This window comes from Heliangelus exortis, chromosome 2 (assembly GCF_036169615.1).
Source record: "Heliangelus exortis chromosome 2, bHelExo1.hap1, whole genome shotgun sequence".
In the NCBI taxonomy this organism is placed as follows: Eukaryota; Metazoa; Chordata; class Aves; order Apodiformes; family Trochilidae; genus Heliangelus; species Heliangelus exortis.
The window spans coordinates 133,077,044-133,104,475 of record NC_092423.1 but is presented as its reverse complement, the minus strand read 5'-3'; the positions used below and the strand labels follow the sequence as shown (position 1 = coordinate 133,104,475).

General features: G+C 36.3%; 1 protein-coding gene across 2 annotated transcripts in view; it reads left to right on the top strand.

The window, feature by feature from the left end:
* Positions 1-956: 956 nt before the first annotated feature.
* Positions 957-27,432, top strand: part of ANGPT1 (angiopoietin 1) — a 156,945-nt gene continuing 130,469 nt past the window's right edge. Inside the window, exon 1 of one of the 2 annotated variants that reach the window (XM_071738202.1) lies at positions 957-1,553. In XM_071738202.1, coding sequence (XP_071594303.1) covers positions 1,257-1,553 — 297 coding nt within the window. In that variant the 5' untranslated portion in view covers positions 957-1,256. The remainder of the gene's footprint in view (positions 1,554-27,432) is intronic. The other variant, XM_071738203.1, reaches the window with a different exon arrangement.

Sequence of the window (27,432 nt, the reverse complement as noted above, 5' to 3'; positions counted from 1 at the left end):
CAAATACTATAACTTGGATCCACTTTCCTCTGAATTTCAGAAATAGTCCAATACTTTTTCTAATCTGTGCATTTTTTATTTGCCTCTAGCAAATTTCAAAGACATTATTTACGTATAAGATAGATTCTTGAGTAGTAGTTACCACATTTTTTTTTCTGAGGAAATTGCCCCAAAGAAATTATCTACATATAATGAGGGATTCCTGTGTAGCCCATAAAAACATGCAAATTGGAAGAAGTGTTTTACATGTGATAACTATGAAGTAGTACAGGAAACAATCTGCAGTATTTCATCCACCCTCCTCACTGTCATATAATTAGTTAGCTTAGTTCTTATGCCAAAAAAAGACAATTAGTATCCCTCTGAAGTGCCTTTTGCCATTACTATTTGGCAGCCTTAAGTTCATTAAATGCCGTTAATCATGTCTCTGCAAACACTGCTAAAGAAACACAGTTTTCTTAGAAAAGTAGCTAAAGCACGTGAGGGTTAAATGTAACTTTTTTCCTGCAAGTGTCATTCGCCTGACTTAGAGTTCTTTAATAGGTACTGAGCAGCACAGAACTGAAAGCATTTTTAATTTCAGTGCTTTGTATATTTACTGAGGGATTACAACAAACTTCTACACTTTATCTACATTTTAATAGGTCAGTGTGAACATATGAAGTGTATTAAGGTGGACTGCCTTCCTTATTAAACTTCTGTGAATTTGTCAAAAGCCCTTAGCAGTTGTGTGCAACAGGGGCTGGAAAGCCATGCATGATTGAGGTCATGCATCCAGCCAGTTTGTAAGATGATCCCTCTGTACTGAGCCATCAGCCATCCTCAGCATAGGGGCGCACTCATACACGCATTCCTGTCAAGTCATCTTGTGAAAGGCTGCCTGCTTCCAGCTTGGCTTGAAAGTGCAACCTTAATAAAACTCACTGAAGTCTGAGAGAAAATAGCAGTTCTGCAGCAGATAGTGTAGGGGAAAGAGACTGGGATATGCATATGCAGCTGACTAAAGCAGGCTACATGCTGGACTGTAAGCGAGAGGAAACAATAAATCTTAACTACTATGCAATAAATATTCCCTATTTTAACTAAGGAAGCTGTCCTCATAGTGAAATTAAAGCAATAACAGTTTATCCAATCTTAAATACTAAAGTGAGCTTCTCCAGTCCTTTTTCCAAAGACTTTAAGGGAAATTGAGAACATATTGAAAGAAAGAGGAAGAAAAAGTTTTTCTTGCAGTAGGAAAGGAAAGTAATAACAACATGTCAGTGTTCCTTTCCTTTGCTTTCCTGGCAGCAATTCTTGCTCATATAGGCTGTAGCAACCAGCGCCGGGGTCCGGAAGCCAGCGGGAGAAGATTCAACCGGATTCAGCACGGGCAGTGCACCTACACTTTCATTCTGCCAGAACAAGACGGGAACTGTCGTGAGAGCACGACAGATCAGTACAACACAAATGCTCTTCAGAGAGATGCTCCTCACGTGGAACAGGATTTCTCTTCCCAGAAGCTGCAACATCTGGAACATGTGATGGAAAATTACACCCAGTGGCTGCAAAAAGTAAGTGTTTCTCTTTTTTATTTCTCACTAAATGAATTTTTTGGGGTGATGCTTATGCTGTTCAAAGTTTTCATTAGTTTCTGTGAGAACTGGTGTCATAAGGACTGATCCGGTTTGTGACTGTGTAGAGGAGAAATGTTTCAGCCAGAGTGCACCCTTAGTGACATTGCTCTTGGGAGAGGAATTTTCTTCATGTTACTGAAAGATGCAACTTTTTAAAGCTTTATCTCCAGAGACTGTGGATGTTTCTGAGCCAGAGAACACAAAAATCCCCCAGAGAGCTTAATGACAAAACTTTCTGAGTATTTCTATAAACTCTACTTGCAGTTAACAGCTTCAGATCAGATGCCACAGAGGATACCTGCTACTCTGACAGCAAAAGGGAACGTTTTAACAAACTGGTGTTTAAAGGCACTGGGTTAAGAATGCCATTGTTCCTCCATAAGTAGATCCTGTAGCACTATTCCACTCAGCTAATTACTGGAAAGAAAGAAAAAATTATACAGGCATTCACACTCCTAAGACATGCAGTAAAACTTTTTAACTGTGTAGATTACACTGACTTGAAACAGCCTGTTTTAATTTGTGTGTATATATGTGCATTCTTTCATAGAAAGGAAAAAATGGGTTTGAAGGTGTTGCAGTAACTTAGCAGATGTAATTGTTTTTAAGAATTTGTTCAATAACTCTAAACTTCTAATGAACTTTTCAGTATTTTATGCATGAGCTAAAGTTTGGTCCTGAAAAGACTTAAATATGTGAATAATTTCCCTCATATGAGCAGTCCCATTCACCTTAACAGGGTTACTCACTTGTGCAAAATGATGTACCTTGCAGCATCTTGTCCATGCCTTGGTATTGAAAATGCCTTGAGATAGCTGATCAGTAAAAACAAATAAACAAATAGTATCTGTATATAATTATGTGTAACTTTCCCATTCTTGCACTGGAATTTTTACCTGGCAAAACTTAGAAAACTGAGCAATTGAGTGGTGCAACTTGTCATATAAGATGGCACAAGAAAACTGTTGTATGTAGCCAATTAAGAGATATATGATTTAGCTGTAACACAAGTTCATACTTAGAATGGGCATCAACAAAAATCTAGTGATGAATCTACTTGGTGGGCTAAAACTTTGCATTAGCATAGTTACTACACTACCTCTCTCATTTACAAGTTTTATTTCATTCAGACAGTATACAGGTCAAAAATGTGTTAACATTTGTATGCAGCTGTCCCCATCCCTATACCCTACTAAAATATTTAGAGGATTTTGTGGTCTCTTGGTAAATTAATTGTGTTGTTTGCAAATCTGTCTTTATCAAGAGAGAAAGACTCTGTCTGGTACACGTGATTTTAAAAAAAATATAACCGAATATTTATTTTTCAGACTACTTTTGTCATTTTTTAATATGTTGGTCTGCTTTGGGGAATATAAGGCTGGAAATGCAGAGATGCAGGGATGTCTTTTGTAGAGGAAAGCATTTCTTAAGAAATTATTTAACTGTACCTTGGGAGGCTGAGGTAAGAACTAAAAAGAGGAAAGTTTTATCTATGTTTTTTGCCACATGATTTTACTAGAGGAAATTGCCTGCTGAATCATGCTTAGAAGACTTTACTTATTCTGTGTTTGTCCACTAGAGACTGAACTAAGATCACTATTTCACTGTGAACTGAAAGAGAAGAAATATGAGTCTCTGGAGGGTGAATGTTTGAGTTAGGGTTAGCCCTCTCACACTTTGGAGGGAAGTGATTAAGCAGGTAGAAAGCCCAATGAAAGGGGTTTATATGTGAGGGCTGCTTTCTTCTGCAGTGATTGTAAAGCTGGCTATGGGCAGAACCACCCCCTTCCCATCGTCTCCTTCCCATCCCCCAGCCCACTGCTCTCAGGGGTTTACATAAAACTGGGATTGTGCACGTATCCCCCATGTGTCAGCTTGGAATGAAAGGACCCGTTCCCCTGTGTGAGGGAGTATGGCTCACTCTGAACAAATGAGGCTGATGCAGCTCCATTATAGCATCTCTGAATACTGAATTTGCTTTGTTGCTGTTGCCATTACAAAGCACCTCAGCCATATCTCATTTCCTTTCAAAACAAGCATAACACTTAAGTGTAATGAATATGCTATGCAGATACCTTGAGCTTCATTTTTTAGACTCTGAATTGATTTTTCTCCCTGGATTTTTAAAATCAGGTATAACTGCTGCTACACTAAGAGGCATTTTACAGTGCACCTGCTGTGAGCAAAGTGAAGAATAATTAATGGTTGTAAGTCTGTGACTGAAGGTGAATAGTTTTAGTAAGAAATGAAAGAAACAGTGTTTCAGAATTTGAGATATTCTGACTTATAAAAAGGAAGTATGTTTATTACTTCAGGTAATATATGGAACTGTAAGTAAAATTGTATATAGGCAATGTTTGGCAGGGTGAATAATTTTCTCAGCACGAATACTAGCCTGCAGTACTGAAAGAGAAATTATTAAGAAAGTTTGTAAGAATCATGGTTTGCTTAATTCTGTAGAATTTGAATAAAAAAGGTTTCTCTTGGTATCTAAATTAGCAGATTTCTAGAAGCAAAACAAGTGTGGTTTGTTTTGTTTTTAAAAAGGCAATTTTATTTTTTAATGCTTAAAACCAAAAGTATTTCTTTTGACCTCCAAGTTTGGTTGAAAATAAAAATCCACTGGCTTGTGGAGCAAATTACAGGCAATTAAATCCCAGCCTTGTCCATTAACATTTGCATATCTGTAATCAGTGTAAGTAGAATTGGTTGGCAAATCAGGGAGATGGCAAAACACTGCACAGAAACTACTCAGAAGAAGATGACTTGGTAAACATTTTTAGAGATTTTCCTAGAACTGTTTATTTTAACACCGGCTAACTTTCCCTGTTGTTTAAGCTTGGGTTTCATTTCTGCAATATGTTTATACTAATAGTTCAAAACAAACAGTTCATCACATTTTCCTTCTTGCAGTAACTGACTGGCACACGTGACACTGTTTGGTATTTAATTGCAGTGTTTAAGTATTGCCAAAGAGGAGTTACATGAAATGTTATCATCATGTCTTGCTTGTCTAACTTTATGTTAACTTGCTGAACTTACTAAGTATGCATTCAGGATAGCTATAGGGATGAGTGTTTCAAATACTTATCCTTCAGGCTAAATAGCAGTAACAACTGTTATTGAAGTAATAAATGAGTTCGAGACGATCCAATCTTTCTTTTTCTTTTTTTCTTTTTTTTTTTCCTCACAGAATGCCATAATTTTTTTTAAAAAATAAATGCTTAATAATAGTGTCCTATAAGCCATTAACTGAGACATACAAGTCCAAGTTGAAAGTGAACTACCATTATTCTGGTCAAACACTATCCAAACACAGATTTTTTTTTTTCCTTTCCTCTTCAAATATTGATGGCTTAAACTTACATGGCACTACACTTAAGACAAATAAACCAGCTTCAATTCACTTTCCTTTCCCTTTAAAGTGCCAGTGCTGCCACAAGCTATTAGAGAATTAGTATAGAATGATGAGCTGCATTCAGTCATTAAAGAAAGAACTTATGAGAAATTTTTCTGTGGCATCAGTAGTCATTTGATGGTCTACTTTAAAGTTGACTCTTACCTTGGCTTTGCTAAATTATTTGGCTATGTCATTCTCTGTGGTCTTGGGTGATTTCCTTATTATGCAGCAGTAATATCTCAGGAGCTCACTTGTGTTTTAAACATGTCAGGAATCTAAGTTTTGAGGCCACCAGTCATTGTATAGAAGAAAGTGGCCTTGAAAAAGACTGATGTACACTCACTGTGTGCAGGGTTTCTGTGGGAAGTCTGCCCCTCTCTTCTGCCTACCAGCAAGGTCTGGCACTGCAATTAAATAGTTAGAATATGCTTATGTGTGGCTGGATTTTGGCTTAATTTTTTTTTTTGTGGGTTTGCTGAAGGTGGAAAAATTCCTTACATGTCACTCTTCCTGTGAAGCTGTGTGAAAGTGTGACAGAGCCTGCCCTGAAGAGGACAGAGCTAAGGAGCTGTCACAATGTTCCATGAGGCAAATCTGTATTAATAAATACGGAGGTGGCCAATATAAAGATGGTGTGGAAAATTCTGTCACATTAAGAAACCAATTTTCCCTAATTTAAATATTACAAGAATTAGTAAAAATTTCATTTTATTTATAGGTGTATATATATATATATATGCATTTTGTAAAGCAACTTGTGACCCTAAAGTCTACATACTATTTGGATGTGAAATGCAACAAGAAGATCCATGATGACCTGTTAATTTTAACAAATAAAACCATTAGATTTGGAACCTGCCATTTGGTTTGTATAAGCAGTGCTAACAGCGATGTGAAAGGAATGACTTTTCAGTAAATCTTTAATTTTTTTAAGGGGGGGGAGGAATAAAAGGAAACATTGAGAAACTTTCAATTAAAACTGGCCTCTAACCTGTTTTTCGGCAACGATCTTGAACCTGGATTTCTTATCTAGGCTCAATTTCTTTTGAAGTCAATGAATTCTCATATCCAAAGCAGAGCTTCATCCTAGTGACATTTGAAGTGCAGCTTCCACACACAAGCTGTGAAACAAATGGTGCAAATCAAATTAGTGGGGTTACTTACATAGTTTGTAATACTCAGTGTATAAGTATATATAAAAGCCAGATTTAAGGAGTAATAATACGTTCACAGAAACAAACTGATTCTAAGAAGATTCAAAAACCAAAATTGTAAAACCAAAATTGCTTCTTTGTCTCTAAAAAAATTCTTCGCCAATGCTATGGCTTCATTTTAAGGTCCCTTCAAACAGATCATTCTATGACTCTGTGATGTATTGCTGAAATCCTTGAGATATTTTGAGGTATCCACAAGAAAGAAGCAAGATTTCAAACATGGAAATGCCTGAAAACTTTACATTGTTGGGGGATAACCTATTTGGCAATTTTTTAAAAAAAGCAAGAGAATCAAAGAAGTAGACTGAAGGGCATTCTCACATATTGCTATATTTTGTAGGAAATTGAAAAAATATTTCCCATGCTTGGGCAGAAGGCTTTATCACAATGTGCAGTAGAACCTGAATGTGTTTACTTTCAGTGATGACAGCTGTAATTAGGATCTTTTTGGTAACAATAAAATATTACATTTATTAGTCATCAGAACTGTCCAACCAACATGCCCAGTGGGAGATCTCATTTGGAGCAATGAGAACATTTGTAAATGAAACTGATATAAAGTAAATGGTGTGTCATTATGAGGATGCTGAGAACTTGTCGTTCCCATTCTCTTCTGTGGTTTGGAAACAAACTTTACTTCACAGTGCTGGGTGCCTTAGAAGAAAATAATCAGCCAATGTGGGAAAAGTATAAAACTGAGTATTTTAGGTCTGCATCATTCCACCCAGACTTCTGGACACAGCCCAGAGATATCCAAGCTGGGTTTTTCTTTACTCTGGGGAATTTCTCAGTGCTGGTTCAGGACACAGTAGCAAGCCCAGAGCAAGAGCCACACATCTGAACGGTCCTGTGGAAGTTGTGCTTCTCTTCCTTGACTCCAGGGAAATCCTGTGCATCCTGCTTCCTGATGTAAATGTGTCAGTTAACTGAAATGGATTTAAGCTTTACTTTTTAAGCTGTAGCATAGACTTCCCTTGTGACTGCAAGGAAATCATAAAGTTTAAGTATTCCTGTTTCTGTCTTCTAACACAGATGTAGGACTACTCAATTTCACAAGGCTGTTGGGAAGCTTAATACATTTTTTGTTGCTTTTACAGTCTTCCTAGCAGAAGTTAGTTTGTGCTAATAACAGTTTACATATGATAATAATACTTTCAATGTTTACAGAAAAATGTGAAATTTTAAAAATCTTTGGAAGGAAACTAGTTTTAAAAGGAGTGAAAAACTAAGCAGATAAAGGTAATAAATGTAGAATCATGTAATATTCAGCGTTGGAAGAGATCTTTATGCTCATCTGGTTCCAACCCCCCTGCCATGGGCAGGGACACCTCCCACTAGATCAGGTTGCTCAGAGCCCTGTCCAGCCTGGACTTAAAAACTTCCAGGAATGGGGCTTCCACCACCTCTCTGGGCAACCTGTCCCTCATGGTGAAGAACTCTTCCTAATTTATAATCTAAATCTACCCTCCTCTAATTTGAATCCATTCCCCCCAGTCCTATCACTACCTGACATCCTAAAAAATCCAGTCACCAGCTTTCTTTTAGGCCCCCTTCAGGTACTGGAAGGCTGCAATAAACTCTCCTCAGAGCCTTCTTCTTTCCCGACTGAATAACCCCAACTCTCTCGGTCTGCATAGGAGAAGTTCTCCAGCCCTCTGATCATCTGAATGGGCCTTCTCTGGACATGTTCCAGAATGTCCATGTCCCTCCTGTAAAAGGGGCTCCAGAAAGGGATGCAGTAGAGATCTCACAAGAGCAGAGTAGAGGGGGACAATCACCTCCCTTGACCTGCTGGCCACACTTCTCTTGATGCAGCCCAGGATACATTTCGCTTTCTGGGCTGACAGCTCTTGTTGAGCTTCTCATCCACCAACATCCCCAAGTCCTTTTTCTCAGGGCTGCTCTCAACCAGTCACTGCCCAGCCTGTATCAGTGCTTGATATTGCCTGGACCCGGGTGCAGGACCTTGCACTTGGTCTTGTTGAACTTCATGAGGCTGGCATGGGCCCACCTCCCCAGCCTGTCAAGGTCCCTCTGGATGGCATTCAGATATGATTCTATAATGGTAAGAACATTTTGCAGGTTGCAGTTGAGTAAATACATACCCTGCTAACAGAGAGAATGGTCCTCATCCTTTCATTGTGCTTAAAACCCATTAAGGAGATGCTGCTCCAACCTGTATGATGAATAGGATGCTCCAATCTAAGATGAATAGGACTGTATCTTAGTCTGGTACAGATTCTTAGGAAGACCAGTGAGGACTAGTTTTTCAGATCTATTGTTACCAGCACGTTTTAATAAATCTGTCATTATCAAAATTACCTCATCTTCAGCACCAGCAGCCCAGGTGTCTTGAACAAACAGCTCTGGTGTAAAACTCTTCTCAGTATCATGAGCACTTCCTCTTTTGTTAGAGGGTTGAAGTGTGATCAGGAAAAGGAAATTGAAAGTGTCATATTTCAAAGGAAGGGTTCTTTTTCTTATGAAACAAACTGTACTTTAACACAAAGTTATTCTTATGTAACCACATGTGCATATTTTAGGCTGTGTTATAAAACACCAGGCTGATGAATATTCACATGGAAGGGTAACTTAGAAATGCCATAAATAGTTGCACATTTGAGCTACTTTCTCACTAATGTTCCTGCACAAAAATCAAGCTTCATTTTCCATTTCCTTAGCAATCAGGTTGTCTAAAACAGCATAGGTCACTCCTAAGCTGGTATTAGAAGTCTATCCAGGACTTTTTAATTATCCCTGTTTAAAACTGATGCAAGTCAAACTAGTGCAACTTTCTTGCTGATGAACATGGTTTAAGCACTGGACTTGGTAGTTCTAGGTAGTTATTGGTAGTTATTGTTGGTTGAGTTGGGTTATGATTGGATTTGATCATCTCAAAGGTCCTTTCCAACCAGAATGATTGTGTGGTTCTGTCTAAAGAAGACCTAACAGTGGGACTACACTCAACAAACATATGGATGTTTGGCCAGATGGTCAAACATGGCCAGATGGAAAGATGCTGAAGTTGAACTATTCTATATTTCTAAAAATGTTTTTATTTCAGAAATAAAATAAAAAAACCAAGTAAAAAAAAAGGATTAAGATTATTCTATAATCCCTCAGAGGAAGTCATATTGAAAATCAGGTTTCTAGGCCATAGTTACATGATTGAAAAAAATTCTTATACTCCCTTGCCAAGCTTCTAGGAGCACAAATTAAAAAAAAAAGGAATCCGATAAAAAAATGGTAATAATGAGAAAAATATGCTAGTTTTATGGTAGAATCGGTGTGTCTTTAGCAAAGGTACTTTAAAAGTCTGTTGTAGGGTTGTACCTGGACAATCATATGATATGTGCTAATATTCCCATCTTAAAAGAGAAAGAGGAATAAGCTGAAAGTGCAGATAGGATCTGGCACTTGGAAAATCTGGGCTGAAGATCCATGAGTAAAGAGTGACTGATCAAAATTCTGTAAACAGTCTGCAGAATTCCTTTCCCTCATGCCAGTGCATGACTGAAAGCATATACCTATGTGCATATACACACATATCCATTTAGACTTTTGTAGTTTCCTGTGTTAAGGTACATGGAAATCTGTTTCTAAGTATTGTGTTTTAAATACATTTTTGTGTTTTATACCTACTTGCCTCCTGCTGATCTGTCATTCTCTTGCAATTGAACTGTTGGCCTGAAAAAATAGAAGAGTTGGAAGCAAGAGGAAACCCTGTGTATTGTACATGCATTAATTTTATGTGAATGAGTCCCCATAACATGATGACAATAAATTATAAGTGTGCCTTTGCTTTTGTCCTTTCCAGAATGTATATGAATTTTCATATATTCTGGAAATAATATTTGACTCCCCATCCCATATGTATTTCTGTCCTTACCTATGTTTCAAGACAAACCTGATTGTGCTTTGTGCATGCATGGCATCTGCTTCTTTAATAGGACTTGGCATAGCTATATAGTTATAAATTTTCAGCACGTCTGCTGGGAATTTTTATTTGTTGGAGTAAATTCATGCCATTTGTCATGCTTTGTCTATTTGTCTGGTTGCAAATAATGCACTAGGAGTTCCTTCTGCAATAGGAATGTATGGGAACAAGAAAATTCCACTTGTTCAGTTAGCAGAGCTGCCTTCTAACTTCGTTCTGCCTGAGGATTTGGGTCCTGTTATTCTGTCTGTTATTCTGTCTCCTGCTTGTGTACCAAGTAGGAAAATAGGCCTGAGAGATTACCCTAGAGACAGGATAAATTCTGAGCATCCCTGCCAGGAAATTAAGGCAATAATAAAGCATTTTGTGGGAGAAAATTGGAAGGAGAATCAGCAGATGACCTTAGAAGGTAACTTGTCTGGTTTTGACAGCATAGCTTCTTTCACACCAGAGCACAGTTGGTCAGATTGGTGCTAATCAATTCTGAATCTAGAAACTATTTCTGCAGCAGGCTGAAATGTAATTTGTAGACTGATCCTGCCTCCTTTCACATCTAAACTTCCTTTAAAGGCTGTCTACGTGCAAGAGGATTTTCTTGAAAGATAATATCTGTGTTATGAAACTTCTCTTAGGCATAACTGTTCCACTGGCCAGACTTTAGTTTCCTCATCCATGATCCACACCAGCCTAAGCCTGCAAGGGCAACTTACATGATTTCAAAGAGAAAAACTACTGGTGTCATTTGAGTGCTCCTGCCATTTTTTTACAGTTTTTTTATGGTTACAACAAACTTCAAATCATTATCAAAGGCTCTCCAGCTTTCAAAGGGGGGTTCGTACTTCCTGACTGTAGATGAAAAAAACCTGATTCTTGATGTGTAAATTTAGTATTTTGAGATGTATTTTAATATTTGACCTTTAGTGTAATCTAAATACACAGAATGCATTTTAAAACCCCTCAGAAATCAAAGGAGCAGTCCAAGCATAATCTCTAGAGATGCTTTTGCATTTATCTTCATGGTTATGGTAGACTTGCCTGCACTTTGGAGCATATTATTTATGAATGTTTTAAATTGTCAGCTTATGCTTATAAAAGTTTATTTTTCTTTCTGAATCTCTTGTCTCCAAATATGGTCTTGCATAGTGGAGATTTAGAGAAAAAATAATGTAGCTTTTATTAAATTATTATTTTGAATTTTTATGTTTTTCCTAAGCATTTATTGAATGAATTTTCAATTTGAATTAAACAACCTATTTAAATACGCTGCTTTCACTGTTGTATGTTCAGCTTTGAATACCTTTAGCAGTACCTATCCTCTGGGAGTTTTAGTTGTCATGCAGAAGCCTTTTGCTGAAAAGAGAGCTGTACTAAATAAATATGTTTTTAAAACTCTCTCATCAGCTCAGAATGTGGGTAACAGTGAAAGTGAATACTAGGGTCACTTACATGCCTTTTCCTTTTGACTTCTGAGTCATGTGTTTGTGCCATATGAAGGAAAGGTTCTTCAGGTAAATATCTCACTATTGCTATCAGATCACTAGTTCTCCTAAAAACCTAACATTTCTTATGAAAAACCATGTAGAAATTACTCGATATTTCTGAAATCTCACAGAAACACTTTGTATACAGTCTGGCTCTCTGGTTTCCACAAACACCAAAGAACTAAACAAAGACTATTAATAGCTTTTGAAAACCGGGGATTGATATGTAGACAAAAGTTGATAAAAAGAGGATTTAGAATCACTTATCATTGAAGTATTAAATGTATTTATTAGGGTCATAGTTAAATATTTACCCTCTACAGTCTCAATTCATCATGGAATTCCTGTGGCCTCCTAGGCCTCATCAGTGCAACAGGCAGCTCCCAACCGCTGACGCCTCTGTTGCTGTGCCTGGAATTTTGAGGATCTTCTTAGAGGGAAAGTTGCTCAAAGAGATGACTTACTCTCCTCCTGAATGAACTATTCCCCTTTGTTCCTTGGTTAAAACTTCATACTTCACTCTCTGTGTGACTTACCATAGTAGAGATAAATGGTCAAGGGCCACCTATCTATCCTGCCCTGCGTCACTTCTCCCCTGTTAATGGGAAAGGCCATCAATGCTCTGCTAGAAAGTTTTTCTGTGTTACTATTTTTGTGCAAAGAAGATATGAGCTGTACAATTCTTTATCACTTTAGCCTGTTAACTACAGAGGTGATGATTAAGGTTGTTTCTCTTCACATTTTTTTTGAATGATTCATTTTGATCTCTTGGCTTTTCCAAGAATTCTGGCTGATGCAATAAATAATCTTTTGTATATTCCTCCCACATTGTTTACCTCCATGGCATCATACAACTCAACTGCTGTGGCCTCTGCCTTCATATCAGTTGTTAGAAAATTATTTGTACTTGTTTCAATACCAGAGTTTTATGCACTGAAGAATAAGCAAGATGACTTCTTGTCATCTTTTCATGCAGGGGCACAAAAAGCAGGAAATTTGCCAAGCTATCATTAAAGGTGAAGGATGATTGCAGCAGAATGAATTCAATAATCATTGGTAAAAGATTAATTTTTTGATCTGCTTGATGAGCCACTGTGCCAGTCCCTGTATGAAGATACAATGCATGATCCTGTCTGCAGCTGAGAAGTATCCTGTTGAATGAATTATTTCAAAGCCTCATTAGCTGAGTTTTGCTGAAGAAGCTGGCTTTGTTTCACACTCTCTTGACTTCCTGAAATGCAAGGTATTAGTAGAGTTTCTGCATTTCACCTAACTGGCAAAATGCTTGTTCCTCATTGTATGCTTACATGCACTGCCCTAAGGACACAATGTAAGGCTAAACAATGTGAAATATTTATGATGAGTTTGTGGGCTGGGTAAACTGTAAATGCAATCATAATAAGAAGAATATATGTAGATTTTTTCAGAGCCTTTTTTTTTTTTTTTTTTAATTCCCCACAATATTTATGTTTATGGGACAAGTAACTCCTAAGAAAACTGAAGATAAGGTTGTAATTGTGGACTATTGCCTCAGGTAATCTCAGAGAAAGTGTAAGGGACCTGAAGAAAGACTGGAAAGGTTAAAAATAAACTGGGAGGTGGGGGTGATGTTTCTGGATTTTCACTAAAATATGACAGGAAGGGTGAATGTTGCTGTTGTAATCCATAAATGTGTGTGCTGCCCAAAATACAAACACATCACTAAACAGCACACAATAGTAAAATGCCACAAAGTGTTTACTGACTGTGTGGCCATGCAAAGACCACAGTATTATGTATTTCAGTAATATTACAGTCTGTTGAAGAAAACCTTACCATAGTTGAGGAAGATTTTATTTTAAATTACACTGTTTTCATTGTTTAAAAAAAGAGTTAAAGATATTATTTTCTTTAATTTAAGAAGAATAAGGAGCAAGACAAAGATGATGCTCAGTAGCATGTTTCATGAGGAAACTGAAATCTCAAAATTTTGCTGGCTATTAAAATATCTGAAATGAAGTTGTCCTTCAGCTGAAATGTTGAGTGGAACCAGAGTGGTGCTTGTGGCAGTGCAGGTGGTCACCAAAACATCACTTACTTACCAGGAACTCACTTGGCACCTGTCAAGAACAATCTGTCAAGAACAATCAAGAACAATAATGGTTGCATTTGCTGTGTATACTTGACCATTAAGTGAAGAAACAATTTGCTAGCATCATGTAAGCACCATAAAGAGTGTGTGATGAGCTAGAGGACAGAAATATTAGAGGGCATTTGTCCAAACTTACCAGCTTTAGATTATGCAAGGTCTAAGGACTTGACCCTGATGGTACTTAGAGCTTTCCAGGAAACATCTGGCACATTACAAGCTTTACTCCTGTAAAATAAGTTATTTTCATTTCACCATTGGAGAGTGCTATGACAGGCATCTACAGACTTCTCAGTAGACTTCAAGAGAAGTAGAAGTGAGCTGGAATTGCTCTGTTACTCTATTTTGTACTTTTGAATAAGTGGCTGAGAATGGGAAGTCCAGAGGCTTCCTATAGAAGATTTCCTATAGAGAACAATGCCACAATTCAATGTATCAAAAAAAGGTGAATTATGATTCCTTGTACAGTTCACTGTTCACTGGAGAATCATATGACCCAAAAGGCCTTTTTTTTTTTTTTCCCTTTTTTTTTTCCAATGTATGATAATCATGATTGCATATGTTGTACTGGCCACCACTAAGTCTTACAAACATAAAAATGTTTCATTATTGCTATGCGTACAGTGAGTTAATGTACATATTTGGGTCTTTACAGTTTGTATTTATATATTGACTTTTAAACTGCAATGAATATACCAACATTAGGAGAAGTTATAAAATTAAACACAGACAAATATAAAAGAATTTGTCTGGAATTTAGGTTTTTAAAGATAGGATTACTTTTTGTATTTTTTTAATGCTAAACTAATAAGCCAAAACCAGTTGCAGTTGTTACCTTCCACCTTAATGCTTCCCCACAAAACCCCTCTGCATTACAAAGCCTAGAAATGAAAAAAAAAAACAAAACCAAAACACATTTCTGTGATCCAGGATTTAACACTCCTGCACATCTTGGAAACATCTAGTAATTTGGACACTGACCCGTAGGGTATTTCCTAGAAGTATAATTGAGCAAGCCTGAAAATTCTTTTGTTATACTGTTACGGGCATGAAGATAAAACATGAATTCTTGATTTGTAAAACAGGAATCAAATGTGATCTTAATTTTCTTTTTGTGCATTTTTAAAGAAAATTTCAACATTTTCATTCATTTTTTTCCTGCGAAAAACATGCGGAGTTCTTGAAATTATGATCAAACATCTTTGGTCCTTTGTCATTAAAATTAGCCTTGCTTTTTATTCTGGGCTATAACTCTCTATGGTGGGAAACTGGAAATGTGTTCTGGGGCAAATTTCCCATTTTATTTCTTCTTAAGTTTCAAGATAATACCTCAGTGTTAGTTATGTCAATGTGGTTGAATGCTGTCTTGTCTCTGCATCCCTTGTAAAATCCTTTTGAAAGGCTACAAGCAAGCTGCAGAAAGATTATTTTAGAATACTACTCAGAATGGAATACAAGTTTTATATTTCGAGTCAGCATCACATCCTAAGTCACAATTGCTTGAATTTTTTTCTATCAGTGGACGTTAATTTGAGTTTACTTCTATCAGAATTGGTGTGGTATTGCTATCACACGTTTTCCAGGTGTTTCTAGCATACTATTCAAAAAGTATGACTAGAAAAAACAGTAATTTCCTATGGGAACATGAACCCAAAGGAGGTTTTCAACATGTTCCACAAACTCAAACTATTATCATTAAATAGCCTCAAGAGGATTAGAAACTGAAAAAAGAAAAGTTTCTTGTCTCTCACCCAGTGTGTGATGCTAATGAATTCCTGTGGAACTTGGCCTAATGTTGCTCACAGTGAGTCAGCATCACAAATATGAGATCAGTTCCTGTCCTGGAAAGGGTATTTCCCAACCCCAAGCCCACCCAGATGAAGCTGACCCTTCTCTCTCTTCTTCTCCTGGTGCTTTTAAGGGTGGCAGAATTTCCAGGTCTGTTTTTTGGCACTGTCTCTCTGGGTTCACCTAATTGAAAATTTCTTTGTGCTGGTTTAGAGAGATTTCTTCACGGTAAGAGTCTGACCTCAGCTCTGTCCCAGCAAACCTATTTGGCAGAACAGGAAATTCCCAGATGGTCATGAGGAATTTTAAAGGCTGGAGGGGAATGTTGCAAAATGCTAGCCTGGCACCCACAGAGGCTGAAGTCTGTTATTTATAGAAAAGCAGAGGCAGAAAACAGATGGTGAGCTTCCTCACAATATGCTCCACAATCGCAGCATTGTGTCAGCACAAATTTGTGGGGTACCACATCAAGAACAGAGCTGATAGTATGATCTCTGTCCTCAGCCAGTTCTTTCCTCAACACGCCTAGAAAGATACCAGCTAACACCACGCGCAGGGGTGCTTTTATAATTCAAAAAAGACTGCTTTTAGAAAGACCTGGAACAACACTGGAAGTCAGAAATCATGTCAATGGTATCAGTGGAGTGATGCCAATGTCAATCTGCTGCAGCTGGAAGCAGACTCAAGCCCATTTTATGAGAAGCAGACAAACCAGATTTTTTTGTTCATTTGAGGACAGGATTTTGTGTACATCTTTTATTATGTGCACGGCCTTCTCCTGGCCTGAAAGTGAGATGTACCTCTCATGAGAACAATTTTATAAAGATATTTTCAATATTTTTTTTAATGTCAAAAAGAATATGAATGCAACTTTACCTATAGGATTTTTTTCAGTATTCCTCTTTCCCACACATCAGGACACCAAAGAGTAATTGAGATGTCTGTTGAAACTGAAGCACTTCAAACTAACTAGAGAGATTATTTTAATTTAAACCTAGTCTCAGACTTTCTCCTTCCTGCATTTTCAGGGGATATTTGAGTTTTTCATGTCTCTTTTGCTGATGCCTGTCAGGAAATGGTTTTGTTCCGTTTTTATGAAATGTTCTGAAATAGAAAAATCTTTTTTTGTTGATATTTTCTGCATATTATTTGGACATTTCCACAAGTTATTTCTGTCACAGCATTACTATGCAGCAAACATAGTCCAGTTAGAGACTTTCCAATCTGAGGGCTTGAGACCTCAGGTAAAAGTAGCCAGGTGACAGACAGCCATATCTGCAAACAAAAATGTTGCCATTTTCAGCCAAAAGATTAGAATTCTTGGTTAAACAATATCATCTGCTCTTTTCTATCTATTTTTCTATCTATTTTCTATCTATTTTTCTATCTATTTATTTTTAATTACGTAAAATTAATTTTCTTTTTTAAAAAATGAGTTTTCCATTAGCTGAGAGAAATGTCTCTTGAAATTTTTTTTTTGTCTGCTGATAAAGAGAAAATTAGCACACAACTAAAAAGTGACTGCCTTAGGGCTAACAAGTGAAAGTACAAAGTTCAGTATTATCTTGGGATAGGAAGGAGAAACCTAAGTGTAATATCCATGTATATACAGAGTGGAGATGTTAGAAAAGGATGCATTGTATTGGTGACCTGTCTATCTATGAAGAGTTGCTTCTGCAGTTCCTTTTTTTATTTCCTGAAAAAGAGAGACAGCATATGCATGTGGAATGTTGTTGATATAGAAAAGATCATGCAAACTATCTCCACTTCACTAGAGCCATCTGAGTTCAAAGACAACTATTTGTAACTTTCTTCCAGTGTTCTGGCTTTTGGCTTAATTAAGAAAAATATTTTTAGCTGGATAATATAGTTCCTGCTAAAGGAAAAAAAAAAATCATAAAACTGCATTAAAAAATGCTCTCACAGCAATTATGTTGCAAAACAAAAGAGTAGATCCATGCTGACCACATGGTAATATTTCACTCTTTTCTTGAGTGAAATACTTAAACTGCATAACTGGATGATGCAGAGATGATCTGAAAATTGGGGGTTCTTTTTTTTTCTAAACATGGTGGGTCCTGGTCTTGCCTGGTCTTGCCATGGTCTTGCCTGACAGTGCTACCTGTTGCCCTTCAGCTATCTTATGATTGATGACGATGATGATGATGATGCCTTTTCATACTGTATGCCAGTCACAGAGCCCATGTATATTTTGCTTTTGTGTTTCTATACTGCAACATGATGAGAAAAATCTTTACTGTGAAGGTGAACAGATAAAATTTTTGCAATGGTAAGACCTATTTGAATGTCTCCATATCTCCAAATCTCTCTGTTTAATTGAATTTTAAACCTGTTCATATTTTTCTGCTTGTGCTGTCTTTGCTAATAAATGAGGAAATTCAGGTGTCTGTGATTCTCTCATAATCTTTGCAAAATGATTGTTTATTGTAGATGTATTTTCAAAAAACCACCTGACTGTTACTTTCTTCCTTCAGTGTTTCTTTTGTGTTTGCAAGAAAACAGTTTGCCCAATTCTAAAATCCAGAAATTATTCTATAGTATTACTAACTGGAAACATGTAATGAAGGTTTTCAGGATTTATTTTTATTTCATAGCACAGATAAATAGATCAGACAATTTTTTCTTCACATTTCATCACAACTGAATAACGTATATTGAACACAACATGAAGTTGAGCAGTAATACACCTGCTGTTAATACTGGGGAAATGCAATTGCAGTAAACACTTGCAAGCATTTTAGCTTGGAAAAAGCTTACAAAACTAGGGCAAACTTGAGAAGAAAATGTTATAATTATTATATTTCAGATTATGAGCAAAAGTTTGCTTACAATTTTGGATATAAAGAAAATATCTAAAAGAGATCCTAATTACAGTGATGTCAAAGGCAGAAATTCGAGCTATTTGGCTTAATTTCTGATATGAAAGAATTGGTGTTCGTGCCATAAAATCAGGGCACACATCTATTATAGCTCTCTTTTAATCTTGGCAGAGGCTCCATACTTTATAGTCTTGCATTAATTTTTTAAATAATGGCAACAATTGTTTGTACTTCTTTAACCTTTTGTATGAAAGATCTCATTACATTTTACAGACACCATTCAATAAAGCTTCATAGTAATCAGAAGGCTTGGTGACAGCACTAATTTTGTTCCCATCCAAGGTACAAAAGGAGTAGCTGATGTACCTTTAAACTTTTGGGAATCTAAGTAGAGCCAGCAATAAAAGCAGAACTTAAGGAAGCTTCAGTGTTTATATGATAGTTCTCAAACTCTTCCACACCACAGATAGGTAAATATTCAGCTTTCTCTCAGGCTACTCATCTCATTGCTCTCCAGGAATTTAATTTTTTTGTGTGTCAGTAAATGATAGGGTAATTTCATTTACAGCTGCTGGACATTGACACTGCTAAGCCTAGAGTAGTGGAATGATATTGATTGAAATCAACCAGGCATCTGGATGTTCATGTGTGCATCAAAACCTCATTCTCAATACATGCTTCAATGGATTTGCTCTCCTTATTGGAATGAAAACTAAGCTGGCCAGAGCTCCTTCACACATACAAGTTATTTCATTTTCTCACTCACTTTCTTTTTTTCTTTTTTTCCTTGGCTTCCATAAAAGACCAGTCTTAGTCTCACAACAGGACATGCAAGGGGAAGTGATGCTATGCCACAGAATATCCTCAGCACCACCATGGAAAAGCCAAACTATTTGACACTTACTTCTGTCTATTGAACCCAGGGCCATTTCCTCCTTTTTAGCAAGTAAAGACCTTTCCTGAACTGAAAAAATATTGTTATATTATGACACATTGCTTCCCATCTCTGGAAACACCAGAAAGCACTATTTTTAAAAATTACAAGTAAAACCTTAAATTTGCTGAAAAAGCCCTACTAATGTCATGGGTTATTCATTATCAACAAAATCAGACTCCACTGGGGTCCAGTGTGATGACAAGTAAAACATGTGCCACTTTGTACAAATCATGCTAGAAATTTATCCAAATGATTGGTGAAATATGTGTAGACCTTGTATTATTTTACATAAAGAATGTACATTGAAAACATTTGTTTAATCACCAGTAGGAAAACCATACAGTTTAACAGTAGGTTTGAATTATTATTTGTTTTCCATTTAATATACATTGTTCAAAGTTTAGAGGCTTCTGTAAACTTAGAACATAGAAGTGCATTAGGAGAAAAATGTAAAATCTGAATTTTACAGGGACTGTGACAGCTGCCTTTGACTTCAACAGGACCAGGTGAGTGTTTAGTGTCATTGCACATCCATAAATAGTTTATATTTCCAATTATGACTAATAGTCAGGGTGCACAATCTGCAGTGCTCATCTCTCAGGAGCTACAGAGTCAATATATGTTAAAAATTAGACCTGTTAAGAAATAAGGGCAGCCCTAGATCAGATAGTATTAGAGCACTCTGGTGACCACCACGTCAACAAAGACAACACACTTCCACGTTGTTATCCAGGTTCCAGGCTGGAAATGAGGGTGTTTCCTTAATTTTTTGGGAGGTTTTTTTATATTTGCTTTGTTTGCAGCAAGACATGCACTGGCGTGTCCCAGACCTGCAGCAGGCAAAGAACATGTCTGGGCACCAAGCTGCTGCAGAAGTGAGTGAAAAGTTGCTGCTTTCCAGTACTTATCATCTGAAAGCAAAAATTGAAGCCATGAATAGGACTTATTGTCTGTGTAGAATATATTAAATGGATCCATTTTCTAGCAAGATTGTGGTAGCATAGCTCTATAGAAGGCAGTTGAATAATTGCAGAAATGAGTTGTTGTAAACTGGCTACAAAATATGAATATTTTTCAAAGTGGTTTCCCACACAAAATTTGGGACCAAATTCCTCAATAATCTTCTTGTGTTGTCTGATAAATATTTTTTACTTGGTTCCCAGGCAAACTGTTATTAATTGCAGAACAAATTAGTACAACAATATGGATATATAGAGTTCTATCAGTGAATCTAATGTCGCTACGTATTTTCCCAAACACACATTGTGTGAATTTTCAGAAAAATAAAGGAAAGCAACGTGTTTTTATATATCTCAAATATATACATATTTCCAAATTTAAAACATTTGCTATATCGTATATAATTTTAGCTGAATCCTACTATGTCTCCACATGTTTTCTACTGTAGGTCTTAGAAAATCTGTGTTCATATAAATATTTAGAATAGAATACTTTTGTTTGACTTACAATTTTTCAAAGGTCTTCTAGTTTGGAAGAGCTAGCTTGTTAGCCACTGTTATCTCTGTCACATAGTATGTAGTGGAATGAAATATTAAAATACATATGCTCAAAGAAATTGGGTAAAAGTGTAAGGAACATCAGTAGTAAAGACACTACTCCACTGTTAAGTGGAAAATACATTAAATTTTCCGTAGGAAGAAGGAAAAATAAAATTCCAAGGAACAATGTTATTATGTCTGAAAAATTGTAGTTTTCAAATAAAATGATCAGGTTTTTTACTTATACCTCAAAAAATTCCTGTAATGAAAAAAGAGGCTTTTATGTTAATTTGTAGGATTATCTGTATTTTAATATCCTATTTTATGTTATCAAGCCAATGGAATGTTAACGCTCATTTGACTTTATGATTAATTTCTCTCAGTGACACAAGTATTCTCTCTTTCATGTTATACTTACTGGAATAACCACTGGCCTTGCTTCTGTATCTGCTTATGTTGGCTGTACATCAGTGTAGAGTAAAATGTAACTACAAGGAGAACAAGCATTGTTTTCTTTTGCATATGTACGCATAATTTTGAACATATGGTTTCAAGCTTATTCTTCATTTAAATTGTCACTAACTTTAATGCATGCTTCTTCATTTTTCTCCTACTTTTATGTTTTGCTTTTGTTGTCCAAGAGATTCACAGCCAGCTGTAAGCCTCATTTGTTGGGCAACACCCAGAAAGACAGCTAGAAATCTCTATTGTATGAAAGGATCAAAAAATATTTAGGTTAACTGGTACAAGGGACTATGATGAGAAGTGAGACTGGAGTGTTAAATAAAATTTGAATGAAAATCACCACTGGAATTGGAGATTTTAAAAGCTAATTCAAATCATCATTCTTCTAGAGGTGTTTTAACTTCTGGTGAGGCCAATTTTTCTTTCAATTGCTCACCCTACCAGGGAGAGAGTGAAAATGTTATATTTTCCCCTTACTTCAACACATGACCCAAAGATGATTTGTCTACTTCTTTATATATAAAGAAGTAGAAGTATATATACCTGAAAATTACCTTTCAGGTATATATAATATTGCTTGCCTTCCAGTTATGATCCTGAAATACCCATATTGTGTTAGTTGAGCACACTGTCTTGCAAGATGCAAATGGGATTATGTTCCATCTAGGAATTCAAGAGTATTGTACCAGAAGGATAATGAATGAGACACAAAACATCTGCAGTTTTAAATGACACTATATACCATTTGAAAGAATCCTTTTATCACATTTTGTTTATTATGTACTGTCGTGGAATCCATTTATATTGCTTTCAGAAATAAGATCAGCTAACTGCATTACAAATGTGAAAAGGAATCTCTCTTCAGCACAGGCTGATTTGGTTGAAAGCTGGCATAATGCTAAATTTGTCAGAAAAAATATGGCAGTGTCGGTTGCTGAACTATCCCTTTAGAAAACATGGGGTTTCTTTACTTGATGATAGTAAAAACTGAGACATATAATAAGTGTAAGCACTGACAATTTTTTATGTATCCATCGTACTACTCCTAACCTTTATTGTCTTGAGGTTAAGACACAGCTCTCAGTAACATCATTGTAGTTTTAAGTTTGGCCTAGTTTTCTCCTGTGATTAAATGCCATTCTCAGTCTCTCAGATTTGGTGGAATTAACAGGGGGGTGTAAATATTGAATTTCCTATTTTTTATATCAAGAATTACATAGCAGTAAAGAACATGCACTAAGCTCCAACATTTCTGCTGAATATCCCAAACAACAGGAAGATTAATAGGAAACCAGATTTTAAAAATAGGAAGGGCAGATCATTATATATAGAAAAAAATAATGTGGGTTTGTTTTGTTTGGGTTTTTTTGTAAATAAAATCTGATCTAATCACTTTTAACTCTTTATCAGTTTAGTTCTCCATGCTTTATCACAGCAGTATTTTTCTGCTCTTGCTTATACAATTTGAGTCTAGATACTTAGAACTGTACCAATTAGGCCATCTCTAAACTTTTCTTTCTCTAGAAAACTTCAGATAATAAAGATTACATATTCTATGCCTAGCAGATACGTTATCATAAACATAAAGGTCTTTCTCCTCTCATATTCTAATTTCAGCATCATCCACTTCTTTCTTCTATATGCTTAAATGTAGTGTTTTGTCCATCTATACTATGTCCTAATGCTTAGGTATCAGTAAAAATCATTAAAATTATTTTTTGTGGGTGTCAAACTCATTATCAGCAGTATTAACTAAAGTAGGTCTGAAAATTGACCAATTAAGATCTCTACTAATCTTTTTTACTTTCCTTTTAGTTCAACCCAATGACTCATGGTTTTGTTATTACCTTAACAAGCCATTGAAGTTGTACTGGTATCAATATTTTTATCATAATTGGCTAAAATATTACAGGTATAGGGTGTATGGTGTGAATTACTTTTACTGCTTTTTCCATGTGGAGAAATGACAGCTATGATGGGTAGAAGGACATAGTCTCTTTGTTGATTGCTGATATTATACTTCTCCATTTTTCTCAGAATTGTACTAATTTAACAACCAAGGATACTACTAACATTTATTTTAACCATTGTTCTTCTAAATAGTTCCCCCACTTAAGAATAAGAAACATGAAAAAAGGATCAAAGCAACATCTATCTCAGTGCTTTGTCTCCAATAGTGAGTGTCTAAAGAATACGACAAAAATCTTTTTATTTTTTTATTTTTTATTTTTGTAGGAGTCTCTCTGACAAACTGACAAATTATACAAGATTTTTATTTCTTAAATTGCATTTAATGTAAAAATTGCATAGAATTTGGATGGAGGTGAATTTCCTTGGTTGAAGTGTTGGAAGATTATTTTCATTTGATGGCAAAAACTTCTATTTCTTGATGTTAAATAACCATCTGCCTCCCTAACCCGCAAATAAATATTTTTATGAAAAACTGACACCAAAAGTTTATTCAGTTCCAGATCCAGAGAGTACCTTTCAGTTTTCATCCTTCTCTTCACCACCCAGCTGCCTTCTTCCCTTCTTCCCTGTATTTTTATTTACTATAACTTGACATTAGATGACTTATTCAAGTGTCTCTGTTCTTTATGACACTGTTTTCCTTCCTCATTAATATGTTTGTTGCTTTGGCCATTCATTGCAAGTTAACTTTTCAGTTCTCTACTAGTCAGGTATTTTCAAGAATTTAAAAAATACATTTCAGTTTGATCAGAAATTATTATTTGTAGTTATCTATGAAAGGAAATGCAGTCCTGGCTCAGAAACAGCCAGGATGATGAGCTGGCTGTGAGCCGCAGGTCTTGGATTCCCTCAGATCCCAGAGTGCGGAGGAAGTGGAGTGCCTAGGAATCAAAACTGACCCAGAAACCTTGGCACTTGGATGCTAGGGCTCCCAGGAGCTCCAGAACTCCTGGCTTCATGTCTGTCCAGGCTGAAACTGAGCCAAGAGCTTGCTAACCTTGGAGGACCTGGGAATCTGGACCTTTGCAGCTGGCAGTTCCAGAACTTTCTGGGTCACATGTCCTTGCAGATCCATTCATGGGCTCATTCCATTCAGGACTAGAAGTCTAGAAGTGTCTTTTTGTCGGGCCACATGGTATCCTGGAAGTGAAGGTGACAAATCCTGCCTGGAAAGCAGGCTTCCATTGCAGTTTTGTGTTTGAACTCCTTTCATGAAAGATTCTTACAGGAACAATTGGAATTGCCTTAAGGGAAACAGTTTGGGAGCATTGTTGAACATGTTAGCTGGAAGGGTGTCTGCAAGTTTCTGGATGGTTTTTTTTGGAGACACTGATGTGTGGAAAAACAGGATTCGTAGTATCTTGCAATGGCTCCAGAAATTTTATTTCAACTCTTGCTCCAGATTTTCCCTAGAAAGCAAGACATGTCTGTTATTTTTGATGACCCCGAGGTTATTTTCACATAGGGATATATGCAGATGTGTGTATAGTATGTGCTTACATTGGAATTCCACAATGATCATAATTCTACTTCCCTTAAATCAGCTGGAGTTTGGCAACTGATTTCAGTTAAAACAAACTAGATATTAATTCATAAATAAACAGATTCTTTGGCATGTCTAGCTTGTATCTTTTCATAATAGCTATGAGGATTGCTGCTTTTTAGCACTGGAATGTGGTTTGTGTAATTTACATAAGCTAAAATGAAAAAAAACACAGAACAGAAGTGGCAAGGTTGTTAGGGTTGGAGTAATGTGGATAGTTACTAGGTTTGGTCAGTTTTGGTTTTTTTTGGTTTTTTTCTTTCTAAAGGAATAAAATTAATCTTTATGCTTTTGTTTCAGATGCAGGATGTTACCCTCCCTTAATACTCAGAGGGTAACCAGAACTTAATGTGTGTGAAAGTCAGGTCTTGTGACAAGGTCAGAGTTCAAGTTCAATTTGGATTAGATTCCAAACATTCAGATGCTACTGAATCTTTATATTTGAATGCTTATTGAGTAAAAACAGTATCAGCTTCTTTACTATGCATCTGGGCTTAGAATCTTACAGAAAAAACATGTGGTCCTGGACATTTCTAATACTGTTTGCCTGAAGAGCCAGGAAGTTTGTGAAACTGTTTTTCTCTCAGACTCCTTTGTTGTTTTACCAGGCTCTGAATTTTCTGAACCTTCCAAGGCATTATCTAATATGAGGGGTAAAAAGGCTAGATATTATCCTGCTTAATCCAGTCTGTTTGGACCATTGAGTCTTCTGGTTAGCCAGGCAGTGGCTACTTGTATAAAACTGCATAACCTGAGTTTCTGTTGCTGTCCTGGCCCACGGGAATCTCCCAACAAGTACTGGTGTGTTCACCCATTCTTTAGGAGAAAATTGCTCATCATCCCACTCTCCTGTTGTCTCTCTCAATCCTGAATTAAGGAGAGAAGCCACAGCCTCAGTCTTTCAAGCCATCTTCTGTGAAGTAGTGAGAACTCTTGCAGAGGAGACCAGAGGGGTCTGTGCTTTAAAAGCTTGCACTGCTGTGGGACAGGGCTCTGCCAGAGCCTGGGTTTAACTGGTTCAATTAATCTCTGTTAACTGAAATAATGCTTCCTGAGGTAGGACATTGCAGTGGAACAACAGTCTAAAACAAAGGTCTAGAACCCTAATTCTATTTTTTTTCCAGGCACATTATTAAAATTCAGTGAGCAGGAAAGCAGTTTAAAGTGTTGAGAGGCACAGCAACCAATTCAGAGACCTTACTTTACCCTTAAAATAAAACTGTAGAGAAAAAAGGCACGATGTGCTTGAGTTTCTATTGTAAATATTTTTAGCTCTCAAAGCAAGCAATGCAGTCAGTCTGTGTTTGGATTACTAAGAACAGAGATATATATGCTGCTTAATAGAGACCTCCAGAATTCCCTGTCACAGTATGCAATTACTAAGATGGATATGAAAAGGAAACATCAAAATACTATCATTTGCAAAAGAGAGTATACTGTAAATAGCTAAATGAAGTGTCTCAGATAAAGCAGAAACTATTGTGTTTGTTACTTTATTTATTTGGCCAGGATTCTGATCAGCAACATTAAAGTTGAAGTTTAATAGTAAGAATATGCTTAAGATTTATTATCATCTCTTAAACAAAAACGTCAATGGATGTTAGTTGATAGCTTTAAAATCACTGGTGCAATATCTTAGGATATCTTAAACTACAGGTAAATATATAGGGCATATTTACTGAAAATAACAGCTAAGCCTATAGAGACTGTATTGGATCCAGGACAGAATAAAGGAATAAATGGAAGGACCAGTGACAGTATTAAAGGTCTTTCTCCTTTTAAGCAGGTTCTTACTGTTCTTTATGATAGGGAACTACATTCTTCTAATCAACAAAAAATATTCCCAAACTGACGTAACATCTTTTGCAGTCTCCTAATAAAAAACATCTACTACCTTATTAGTGTTTTTAATAATTTTAAAAGACCAATTTCAGAATCTTACTCAGCCTCACCTCTGTGCTGGCGAGCCACTTGAGGTCTGATAATCTTTTCAACTCATAATTAAAATCATCTAAGCATGAAAAGGAGGGAAACATATATTTGTACTGTACTATTTCCTTATAAATCAGAAGTACCATGTCCAAAGTGCTAGAACAAAGGCTCAGACTCTGAGTTTAGTCTTCTCAAGGCTTATACCTTCTTATATCTTCCTTATACCTCAGGATGCAGATGCTAAAGGACTTATTAGATCTGTATCTAAGTCAGTAGTGTGCTTCATATTTATGTAACTCATTGTGCAGCTGGGGAAGAAAAAAGCAAATACTGAGAGGAAGACAAAGAAGGAAATAAAAGGCAGCATCAAGTAAAAACTTGAAGCAACTACCAATGATACCATTATTGTAAAACTCTTTGTTTGTTTGTTCTTCCTTATAAGAATATTGTTTTATTAAATTCCTATCTCACTTCTGCCAGCTTTGTGTAATGTTGCAAAACACATGATCAGCAGAAGTTATACAAGCAAATTAGCAATTCCAAGTATTCCTGAGAGTTTACTTTGAGCTGAATGTCTGCATTAATAGATGCTAAACTATTAGATTATCACTAATTGGATTTTCAGAAAAGTTTACAATTTAAGAGGACCTATATAGGAATTCTTTGCATTATTGACAGTTT